A 12,433-nucleotide genomic window follows, 5' to 3' on the forward strand; every position below is an offset into this window, starting at 1 on the left:
TTTTCTGTGATGTTTGCTACACTGACATCCATTTCTCCCCCTCCCAAAAAAATATGCTATAATCATTCTGGTTTCAAAGATAAGTTTCAGTTTTAAAACATCAAATATATAGAGGGTGTCCATTTCTACCCAGGATATGGGGGGTAATGGAATCAGACATTCCTGATTATATGTCTTCTGAGAAATAGAAGTGCCACCTCAGAGACATCTGGTTTCCCAATGTCTACCTGAGAGAGGCAACAGAAGTGAGAAGCTCCCACCACCATCAATTACTCTTGATATACCTGGTGTTTTCCTCAACTTGAAAGTATTTCTATTTCATAAATAATACATGGTCATTTTAGTCAGCAACAAATTCTCAAAGAGATAAAAACTTAGAATCCTACCATCCAGAAAGAACTATTATTTATCCTTTTGTGTCTGTCCTCTCCTGTATATCTATTTCTATAGATATACTTACTATTCCCAAAAATGTCATCGCATACATTTTATAGTTAAATTTATCACTGACCATATTATAGGCATCTTATGTTATGAATCAGGAAACCTAGTTCTACAGAAATTTGAGTATCTATATAGTACATTTTGTATTTCTACACCATACTTTATTTTTCAGTGCCTTCAAGGAGGTCCTATAGTTTTAATTCAGGTTTTCAGTATTATAAACACTGTTGCCGAGAACATCCTTGCTGTAAATCATTGTGTACACCTTACATTATTAGAATGAATGCCTTACAATAGAATTTCTGGGCTTAAAAATTCTTGTGAAGCTTCTGGTCCCTATGGCCATACTATAGGAGGTTCTGTGTTACTCTTTCACCAATGTGGATAAACATGCAAGGGTCTCATAAAATTGCAATTTAAAGAAGATAATTTACATATATCTTTGATCCATATATAAAGGATATGTGTGTGTGTGTGTGTGTATGTGTGTGTTTGTACCTACAACAAACAAAGCTGTTCAATAGAGTGGGTTGTGAACAGGAAGTGGGTTGTGAACAGGAAGGTTCTCAGGACTTAGAGACCCTCAAGTTGAAGTCTTTTCTGTTTTTAATCATTCAAAGGTAACTTCTTTCCCTTCCCATCCAGGACAGGAGTAATGACCACATCAAAGCTTTCAGTGCTATGCACAGACTTTATGGAAATTATTTCTCACCCCAGTGGACTAGTTCCTATCTACTCAGTATCCATAGGGCTGGTGTTAATGTCTGAGAAGATAGTAAGTTGGAAGAATGGAAGAGTGTTGTGCAAAAAGCTGGGTGATAATCTCCCAGAGCTCCCCCAAATTCAGAATTGACTAAGAAAGAGGAGGATTCCATCAATCTCCTCCCCTTTCCCTTTTCTGAACATGTGTTAAATCACTGCTGTGTGTAACACACCAGTTATGGAAAAGAGGGAATGTTCCATCTGTTCTCCTTTTATTTTTATCTCATCCTAACATCATTTAACATTATTATTGGCTCATAAAGGTAGTGAGATTGAGTTATTCAACCTGTGTTTGGAAGACTAGTTTCCAGTTTTCATGACAAGAATAGTTGTAAGAAGTCTTTCCTTTCTCACAGGGTAAAAGAAATGAGCACTCTTTGTGATTCCATAATTAACGTGTTATTGCCTCAGGCTTGAGGGTATTGAGGGTCACTGATAACCTGGAGGGAGAAGTCAGAGCTTTCCCAGTGAGTTATCATGCTTTGAGGAACATCACCAGCGTGTTTCTCCACAAGCCCCCACTTCTACAATAAAGCACAAATGTGATTACTAGGTGTATTTGTCCTTGTCACTGAAGCAGGGAACAACTGGGACTCTGTAGGTGGAGGAAGAGAACAAGGTGGTAGGAAAAGTGTGGACAATAAAACCCTGCATTCCAGCCTCCATGTAATTTGGAACTTAGCACCTCCCTTTGGTGTTTTTCTTATCTGCTACAGTGTAAACATTCTCTCTTTTTCAGTTGGTACCACTGTTCCTCCAAAGACAAGACAGCTGCGTGTCCTCTTTAATCTTCAAGGACACCAGCAAGAATGGGTTCTTTAGGGCAAGGATCAGCCAAAGTATAAAGGTCAGGGCACCTAAATGCGAGTTAGGAGATGTTATTTATTGCTCCATCTCATCCACAAGATCTTGGACAAAATACCTCACCTGTCTTTAAGTTTTTTCAAGAGCTTGCTCTGCAAACAGTATATATTTTCTCAGGATACTTGGAAACAAGGACAGGGAATGTGTCAGCATCATGATTCAAATAGACAAAGTGTTTGAAAAGAATATTCAGTGGAATACTAAATTGTAAGCCAAAAAAATCAAAATCCTTCAGCACTATTTCTTACACTGCTCATGCAGCTGCTGCCCAGTGGCAGGGCAGGGTTCTAGCTCCTCGATTCCCCCACTGTGGTCTTGGTGCATTTTATTAGCATATACATGATATGTCTTCTTAGAATTCATATAATAGCTCATCCCTCTTCATCATATTCCTGAAATCCTGCCAGAATAAATTATCTTGTAAAATCTTCACTACTGCAATGATGACAGTCCTCTCCCTAGCTCTAGTGTCAGATATCAGCCGGAAGATCCCTAATGAATGAGTCCATGGGATTGGTTTTGGCCAACATCCTCCTTTATTGTCATTTTTGTCTGGGGTAGATTTTATTATTTTAAACAAGAGGAATATTCATTCTAGTCCTATTGTTTCCAGTCTCTTACAGTGGTGTCTCCAAATCCATAAGGTGTTTTTTTTTGAGATCTGGAATTACTCAGGATGCCTTTGCTACCAAGGAACATAATAATAAGCACAAGATGTGGTTTAGAAAGCACTACGCAGGAAGAAAAATGTGGTGTGAAATTATTCCTTGATTGATTTTGGGTGATATTGAAGAATGAAGCCAGGTCCTAGAGATGACTGGGCTAGCACCCTACCACTTGAACTTAAACTCACAGCCCTTTAATTTTTTTTAATTTTTTATTTTTTTTTGCAAATCTTGGGTCTTGAACTCAGAGCCTAAGCACTGTCCTTGGGCTTTCTCAAAGCTAGACCTCTGCCATTTGAGCCACAGCACCACTTCCAGCTTTTTCTTCTAGATATGTGGTACCGAGGAATCAAACTTTGTACATAGTAGGCAAACACTCTACCACTAGGCCAAACTCCCAGCCCTTTATTTTGTTTTTGAGATAGCATCTTGCTAACTTTGCCTAGAATGGCCCTAGACTATCCAACTGTCTTTGCCTCCTAACTAGTTGGAATTACAGGCCCATACCACCACACTTACCTCAGACTGGAATTTTTATACAAAAGTCTTCTTAGAGAATGTCATTAAGCATTGATGCTGGTGTACCTTCAACCTACGCAGTTATTATAGTTCTTAGACTGACACAACTATGGTAGGTGTATTTGTACATTTTTAGCTACATTTATGCCTCTTCAGGCCACTTACCAATTTCCTGGTTCTATCCTGGGATAAGTGTCAAGCTGTGTCACAATTTTAAGTGTCTTGTCATTACTTTCAGGATGGTGTCTGGCTTTTGTTTCCATTCTTTCTTCCCTGCCACAGGGTGAGTTTCAGGATGATGAATCTGCATGAAGCTGAGAAATACATCTAAAGAAAATGAATGATCTATTTCTAAGATGAAAAAAAGTCATATCTAAAATACCTGCCTTAGTTTCTATATTATTTCTTTCTTAACAATGACCTGGTTTGGAAATGAGCTCAGAAATAGAGGCAGATATTAGGCTCCTGACATTGTTTCTGAAATAGGAGATAAAAATTGAAAGCACTGAAAGTAATTACAGTGATAGCAAAAGCATCTTTCTCACAAAAGCTTGAAAGGGCTCAGGGATCAGAATGATTCTTTATTGTTCTCCACTGCCAAATGAAAAGAGAGCTGCTGGTTAACCATTTCAGCCAGCGTTCAATTCTTCCATTGTAGAAAAGTTCTGTGCATTCTAAACAGAGGAGGAGAATCATTTTTTTTTTTTGCATTGTGAATATAGCCTACAGTTTTAAAAAAATATCTTTATGTCAGCTTACTGCCACTGGTATTCCATGGTCCCCACCCCTGCAGCTAATTTCAACTTCGGATTTGGTGCTGCATCGCCCCTTTCTCAGCACAAAGCTACAGGCCAACCAATGAAGGACCTTGTAGAGATTATAAAGTTACAAACATAACTGAGATAAATGGAGATTCTGTTTAAAAAATCTTGACATGCGGGCCTGGAGTTTGGCCTAGTGGTTAAAGTGCTTGCCTAGCATGCATGAAGACCCGGATTCAATTCCTCGGTACCACATACATAGAAAAAAGCCGGAAGTGGTGCTGAGGCTCAAGTGTAGAGCTCTAGCCTTGAGAAAACCCAAAGACAGTGCTCAGGCCCTGAGCTCAAGCCCAGGACTGGCCAAAAAAAAAAAAAAAATCTTGACATGGGAAGAATGCCTTCAGTTTTCTTCTTAGCTCAGAGGCTCAAATAACTGGCTTTTTAAAAAATGCAAGGAATGGTGGTGAAGCAAAAAAAAAATGCAAGGAAGGTGGGCTATTTGTCACATTCTGGATATATAAACTCTCCCAGGAAGGAAGGAGTGAGAAGCTTGCTGGGAGCATTTATTGCTGGTATGATGAGAAGACTCCATGTCTTAACGGAAGAAGGTGGCTCTCCCTGAAGATTTTGTGTTCTGTTTTTTTTTTTTTTTTTTCCCTGACCTGACCTGAGCCTTTTCCCTTGATCTTGATTCACCAAGTTGGCTTGTACCCTGGGCAAGTCTCGGTTATGTGTCTAACACCCCCTACACACACCATACTTGGGCTTTCTGCCAGCCTATCTCTTTGGGTCTGGTTGACAGACCAGTATCCAAGCCAGAATGCCAAGCTATTCAGTAGCACTGAATGAGGCTTTGGATATGCAAATAGAGTTTATTCGCTTCAGGCCAGTGAGGTGACAGGGCCTCAAGCCAGGCCCCAGGGCCTGTAGCTCAGAGGAGCACTGGCACCCTTGTTCTGAGTTGTTTGCATCCTGGGAGAAAACCTGGCAGTTTGCTCCAGTGATACTAAATGATTCTGGCTGTTGCCCTGGAAACCCAGTTAAATATCTATAACTTCCCATGTTTAGTCTCATAACTGATTTATTATCTGGCTCCCTTACTAGACTATAAACCCTATGAAGGCAGAGACTGTCCATTCACCTTTGTGTAGGATAGTGTTTGCACATGTTAGATTCTCAATAAACATTCCTTGATATATTACACATGATCACAACTGAACTGCAAAGTGTCAGTGACAAGCTAGATATAAGACAGTGGTATCAGTAGTTGCTCAAAAATTCTAGAACAAATCATATTGTTAGGCTTAGTGAGACAAATGGCAACATATTCTCATATATGTGGAAGATAGATCTAAAATACAATTATGCATGATAACATGAACAGGGCTTAATGCATTTACACAAAAATTGACTAAAGGTGGGTATACTTAGGGAAGGAATCCAAAGGTATAATTCCCCTAAATCACTAAAGTATTATTTATGAAAACAAATACCAGAAAGTGGAAGCCTGTTTTGAGGGGGAAGGACAAGATGGGTCACAAGAATGGAGGGAGGAAGGGTGAGCAAATGTTGCCATTGTGTAAAATATAAACTCTATAGCCTGAGGGTAGGGACAGGAAAAGGAAAATAAAGGAGAACGAAAGAAGAGGTGACATTGACCAAGACATATAACATGACTTATGGAATTATATTAATAACAACAATAATAAAAATCATAACAAAAATACCAATTCTAGAAGGGGAATCTGGGCTTCTCATATCATGAAACCAGTCCAGACAGTCCTTTAGATCTTTAGCTGGCCATGCTCACAAATAGGAAGTAGATGCTTTGGAGATACATGAGTCTAACAGCAATGTCATGACAGGAAACAGTGTGGGTAGGGCTGGCATAGAGCTCTAGGCTGCAGAGGTGGGGGGTGAGGGCCTCTTTTGCTGGCAGCATTCAGATTCCTAAAAGGCTGTCTGGCATCTGGCAATCTTTCAACAGGCAGAGGATTTGGGTCCCTGGACCACCTATCTGTAGTACTCTAGGCTTAGTATATTCCCTGAGAAATGGTCAGTCCATTCTCAGCAGGGTTGCCCATCCAAGTAGGTTGTAGCAGGACCTGAGCCATAGGTTCAGAGCCCCAGCCAAGCAAGATAAAGTGTGGGGCCCCAAAACTGACAAGCTGACTGTAAGAATAATAGGCTTAGGAAGTGACATCACATAGTAGTAGGGAGATTTGGGGTTCGGACAGATTTAGGTCCAAAGAGTTCTTGCCCTTTGCTAGCCAATTGGTTTTGAGAAAGTGAGCTGACACTTCACCTGAGAAGTGATGAATATGCCTGTATCATAGCATTGTATCAACAATTGAATGAGGTAGATGTTTATACATAATTTAATAGGCAATAAGCAAATAGTAATTGTGCAACTTCTTGTCTGTAGAAGGTCTGAGTGTGCCCTGCTTTTCTAAAACCCAGTATTCTTTTGTGTCATTAAAGGATACTCTAATCCATAAACACATGAGGAAACATCTTCCTTCTCCTTTGGGGGTGCAAAAACATATTTATGAGCCATGTGAACATCTCTCACCCTCTGAAGCAGCCCGGGATGGGTCTCTTGTGCTGCCTGGGTTTTGTCTGGCCTAGGTTTTGTCCTAGCTGAACAGGTGCTCGCTGAGGCCCTTGAGAAGACAGGTAATAGATATGATAAAGGCAGTGGACGCACCCCATGGACACGTCATCTCCAGGGAGACGTACAGGCTTTTTGTGACAATTAATTATTCACATTTTCCCTCCTTCCCTTCAAATACTTGCTTCCCTGTATAGTACCAGAGGCGATTCCCTGGGGTTCATGTAACCCTAGCAGCTGATGACAGTATGGAGCTAAGGTCTATGGTTCTTAGAGTCTGTATTTCAGAGTCACATCACAAGCTCCCAATGATTGAAGCCTAGTGTCCATTCTCTTTAGTTCTGCTAGGGCAAGATTTTAACCACTTTCAGCTTTCCCAATTCATGCAATGCAAAGGGCATGTCAGGAGTTAGGCCTTTCCTTCCTTGCCTGTTCACACCTGGCTGTATTCCAAACTACCAGGAATGCCGAAGGCTGGTGGGATGCCTTGCAGCCTGGCCCCTGCTCCTAGGTTGGGCAGCCTGCCCTGGCAGAGTTGTTGTTCCTCATTCATCCATACTGTCTTCAATAGCTTTTGTTCGGCTCTCCGGGAAACTTTTGTGTGAGTGCTCTAGGTGACACAAGGCTGGGTGCCTTGACAACTCTGTTTGGGAGACTTGGATGCTATATCCCCCACTTCACACCCAAGCAGGGCTCTCCCTGCCCAAACACTAGCTTTCTAAGGGTCACTGCTTTTCTTTTCTTTCCCCTTTGCATGCATGTGTGATCTGAGCCTATTAGAGTTGCCCTCCAGAGAAGGACTGAGATGGAAAGACTTGGGCATGTGCCAACAGGGGTGGTCTCTGGCAGGTTCTTCCTAGGAAGACTTGTCAGGGTCTCAGGAATGTAAAAGGGTGTCAAAAACACGAAGTTATTCACTAGTGGCAGGGAAGGCCTCCAGCAGACAGAAGAAGAGGACTGCAGATAGAAAGACACAGTGATAGGAACACAGCCACATGGAGGAGAGCGGTAGCTGATTGCTCTGCTGAGATATGGATGCAGCAGAGAATGTAGGCAGTAGGGCACTGATGCTAGAGGCGTGCTCAACCTCTTAATCTGCGTGACTTGGCCTGCCTGGGCCTTGATTCTCTGTCTTCGTAAATAAAGACACAACACTTCTCCAGTTTTACAAGGGTTAAATAGATTCATCCCTATAGAACCCTGGGAAAGGATGCTGGCTGGCTGACATTGCCCCACTGGGTCCCTGGCTGTTTGTGCATCCTGTGGGTGGAACCTGTGGAGACTGGATCTTTTTTTTTTTTCCTTGTTGGTATTAGGATTTGAACTCAGACTCTCACATTTGCTCAGCTTGTTTGTTTCACTGATATTTTACCACTTGTCACATGTCACCACTCACATTCCACTGGTCAAACCTAAGTGGGTAGTCTAATCCAAGGTCAAAGGATAGGGGGATACATCTCATTTTAAAAGTCACAAAATTACATGCAGAGAGCAAGGATACAAGGTAGGAACTGGTGCTAGAGCCAGTAAAGCAAATGGTGTCAGGTCTGGACTCTTCACTAGTCCTTTCAATCCTTACTTTGCTTACAGTCAGACCCTTCCTTCTCCTGATCGTAGCAACCTACCCATTTGAGCTGAAGAACTGAGGTTTGCACTCAGGGCCTGAGTGCTGTCCCTGAACTCTTTTGCTCAAAGCTAGCACTCTACCACTTGGGCCACAGCACCCCTTCCTGCTTTTCTGTGACTGATTAGAGATAAGCATCCCACAAACTTTCCTACTTGTGCTAACTTCAGTCTTTTATCCTTGGCTCTCAGCCTCCTAGTAGCTAGGGTTGCAAGCATGAGCCTCCAAGTGCCTGGTTTGAAAGAACTTCTTTTTGCACAGTACTGTGGCCTTATTAACAATTTTTCTCTTCCTACCCTGATTTCTCCTCTTTGAGGCTATTCTAATTCAGGGCCAAAGTCACATGGTATCTAGACTTGTTAGAAGTGACTAGGCAAAAGAATGGTTCTTTCATGTCCCATAAAATCAATCAAAATTGCATCATGCTCACTTTTAATGCATCTGACTGCAAGAATATATGTTCAGTGATAAGGAGGAAAAAAAGAGAACAGTGACAGATGAAATCATTCTACCTGCTCTTAAACCATGCCTCCAGTTCCAGCTTTTTGCTGGATAATTAAGAAATAAAAGTTTCTCATACTTGTTTTTCCAGATTGGCTCAAAACTGATATTCTCAGATTTCAGTTTCTTGACTAGCTAGGATTATACAGCGGCAAACTGTATCACCCCATGAGGAAGTGTTAAACAGTCAGCTTCACACTTTGCATTAGAAGCTTCTAGATGTCCTACCAGAGAGCTTTAGGAGGTAGCCAGCCCATTAAAATGCATGAGATTGTGAGTGGACAGGGACAAATGAGAGGCACCAAAGGCAGACTGATCTAGGCGGTATGGGTAGGGGCTCATCAGGTTTTTCTGATCATATCCGAGGAAGAATTCTACGCTTGTCCCAGAGGTATTCTTCCCTGTGTCTTTAGCAGCACAGCTAGGACCTCAAACTCTGGGAGACCCTGAGCAGGGCTACATTTGTCAATGAGAGTGAGATTCAAAAGGCAAGCACAAGTCTTCCCTTGTCCCCCATACTGCACCTGTGCCTTGCCCAGTGAACATAAAGGAAGAACCCCTAAGAGTCTGTTAAGTGGATGAACTGAATAAGCCAGTGAAATAAGCAGACCAGAAATGACACAGCAATCTAGGGGAGGGCTGTAGAGTACAGCCCTGCCAACATTTCAGGAAATCCTAAATGGCCTGCAGGCATCCCGCAGTGTCTAATTTCATTAGCCAGTTGCCCCTTCTCAGTCAGTGCACTTGATTCTGTGTTGTCTGATCAACCTAATAAAGTATAGGATCAAAATCTAATGTTTTCTAGAAAGGGAAACACTCCTGGCAATAACCCTCTTACTCTCTGGATAATAGGATATTGCTCCAGCAGTTTTTGCAAGTAGATTTAGAATCAGGAAAAAAAAAATCACAGAATTTGGCTTCCTTTCCTGCCAAGATACTACATGCCTTCACAGTTCTACGAAATAGAAGTCATTCTACTCATCATTCACCCATCCATCCATCCACCCATCCACACGTCTGTCATCTATCCATCCATCCATCCACCACTCATCCATCCATCTATCCATCCATCCATCCATCCATTCATCCATCATCCATTCATCCACCCATACATCATCCATCCATCCACCCATACATCATCCATCCATCCAGAATAATGATCACTCTTCAATTCTTGTGTACTCTCAGGCGAGCTTTCCGTGGAGGAGGCACAGGACCCTTTTCTGGTGAGCATCCACATCATCTCAGACCCAGGGGAGTCCCAGCCGCTGCAGGAGGCCATCGACAAGGTGTTGGCTTGGATCCACCCGGACCTCTCGCTGTTCCGGGTGTCAGAGCGGCGGGCTGGCCGGCATAGGCGGCGCAAGCCCCCCAAGGACTCGCAGCCTGCGCTGGCCGTGGTGCTGTTCCTGCAGGAGGAGTACGGCGAGGAGCAGATTCTGCAGCTGCACCGCATGCTGCAGCAGCCACCCTGGCGCCACCACCATACAGAGCGGGTGCATGGCCGGTTCCTGCCCTATCTGCCCTGCAGCCAGGATTACTTCACACTGGCCCCGGGGACCCCACTGTGGGCCATTAGGCCCGTTCACTACGGCAAGGAGATCGTGCGCGTCACCATTTACTGCCGACACGACAACTACGCCGACAGCCTGCGGCTCTACGAACTGATCCTGCGCCGGAGCCCCAGCCAGAAGAGAGCGGACTTCTGCATCTTCCCCATTTTCTCCAATCTGGATGTGGACATTCAGTTCTCCCTCAAACGACTGCCCTGTGACCAGAACCCCGTGCCCACCGACTCCTCCGTGCTCGAGTTCCGGGTGAAGGACATCGGTGAGCTGGTGCCACTCTTACCCAACCCTTGCAGCCCCATCAGTGAGGGACGCTGGCAGACGGAGGACCACGATGGCAACAAGATCCTTCTGCAGGTATAAGGGGGAAATGGCTGTCTGTCTGTCTGTCTGTGTAAAGGGCAAAACCAGTCAGTTCTACTAGAGACCTCCTACCTGTTAACAGAGCCACACGTTGGGGTTGGTTCATGAAGGGACATGGCACGCGGGAAAGGTCAGTTGCCCTAAACAGAGACATCTCTGTTAGAGGCCTTAGTCAACTGCCTGGAGCTTGGGAGTTTTCTTTTACCGACATACTCTGTTTACTCCTGCAAACAAACCTCAGGGAAGCCCATGTGTTTGAAAGTTATAAACAACATGGGCATTCCATAGAGAAAGACGATCTGTTTGTTCCCTGCCCTCTGGCACCTCCCCTGCCTCCTATCTGTCCACCCTCACCACAAGAGGAGGTTATAAAATTCTGTGACCCCTTGCAAAATTACTTCCCCTATCCCCAAATATGTGAAGGACTAAAGGATGTATCTGGACTCACTCAACCGGGAGACAGTCAACAGTTGACTGACTGGCCCCATCCTTCCTAGCTAACAAACACCTTGTAGCATTGCTGGCCCACTTCTGCATCCTTTCATGGTGTGTCCCGAACACATCAGAGGCAGTCAACTACACTCAATTCAAAATCAGGCATGGAGCTGAAAGAACCCCTGCTCACTCCTGTCATTTATTACCTGTTAAAGAGAGCAGTTGCTTTCCAACCAGATCTTATGTAGTGGTTCTAGATTGATAGGGCTTTATATTATAGTTGGAAAGGCCTCAACTTCTGGCATTCTAATTTTCATGTTTGGCTACCTGACAAGAGATACCCACAAGCCAGTTAGGGGACACTGTAAAGTTGATGGTTGCAGTGCTAGAATCAAGAGGTAAATTTTCAGTGTTTGTTGGTTTGAGCTTTAACATGAGAATTGTAATCCCCATATCATGAGGGGAAATGAGAATTTAGCACATCACACACTAGTCTTAGGTACAATGATGTTGCTCAAGTAAGAAGGGTCACCTAGGGCCGGGAGTTTGGCCTAGTGGTAGAGTGCTTGCCTAGCATGCACAAAGACCCGGGTTCGATTCCTTGGTACCACATACTTAGAAAAAGCCAGAAGTGGTGCTGAGGCTCAAGTGGTAGAGTTCTATCCTTGAGAGAAAAAAATCCAAGGACAGTGCTCAGGCCCTGAGCTTACGCCCAGGACTGGCAAAAAAAAAAAAAAAAGAAGGGTCACCTAGAAATGCCTATTCATAAGAACTAGATAATTTTCAGAATCCCTTTTTAAACAGCTAATGCCATTCTTATTGAATGAACTGAATGCTGTGTTTGCTCCACAATCCCCTTCAAAATGTGAGAAAAACTTTCTTCTGCATTGAAGAGTGCCAGTTCTTTATGCAAAATATAAAAGAGTGGAGCCAAGGAAAAGTTAATTCAATACAAGGGGTTATGTTTATGCTACAAGACAATATACACGATCACTTGTGAAGTGATTTCTTCCATTTTGTAGTAATGAAAGATCTTTTTTCCCTCTCGATCTTTCTGATAACACAAATGAAAGAAGAAAACATGAAGGTTTGCCTTGGGATCTGCTCAAGGAGACACTGAAAGAACATTTCAACAAAAGATCCACATATAGATGGTTATTAACTCTACATTGGCGCCGACTTTTCATTTGAGGGATGCATGAAAAGATTAGAAAAATGATTGTCATTTTAGGACTCAGGAATACAAACCTTTGTTGAAAGCAGTGTTGTACACAGAAGTGGCAAATAGTCCCTCATTGTTTTTTTTTCTTCCCAGT

General features: G+C 43.1%; 1 protein-coding gene and 1 long non-coding RNA gene across 4 annotated transcripts in view; one reads left to right on the plus strand and one right to left on the minus strand.

Moving 5' to 3' along the window:
* Fam124a (family with sequence similarity 124 member A) overlaps positions 1-12,433 on the plus strand; it is a 57,331-nt gene that overhangs the window by 17,856 nt on the left and 27,042 nt on the right. For all 3 annotated transcript variants that reach the window (XR_016537117.1, XM_090342194.1, XM_090342193.1), the window contains exon 3: positions 9,940-10,676. Coding sequence is in view for 2 of the 3 variants with exons in the window: in XM_090342194.1 (XP_090198320.1) it covers positions 9,940-10,676 (737 nt within the window). In the remaining variant the exon portion in view is untranslated. The remainder of the gene's footprint in view (positions 1-9,939; positions 10,677-12,433) is intronic.
* Positions 1-12,433, minus strand: part of LOC150057009 (uncharacterized) — a 71,896-nt gene that overhangs the window by 3,770 nt on the left and 55,693 nt on the right. The window contains exon 2 of the long non-coding RNA XR_016537118.1: positions 3,420-3,568. This is a non-coding gene — a long non-coding RNA (uncharacterized LOC150057009). The remainder of the gene's footprint in view (positions 1-3,419; positions 3,569-12,433) is intronic.

Source organism: Megascapheus bottae, chromosome 11 (genome assembly GCF_031878675.1).
Source record: "Megascapheus bottae isolate mThoBot1 chromosome 11, mThoBot2.hap1, whole genome shotgun sequence".
NCBI classification, from domain to species: Eukaryota; Metazoa; Chordata; class Mammalia; order Rodentia; family Geomyidae; genus Megascapheus; species Megascapheus bottae.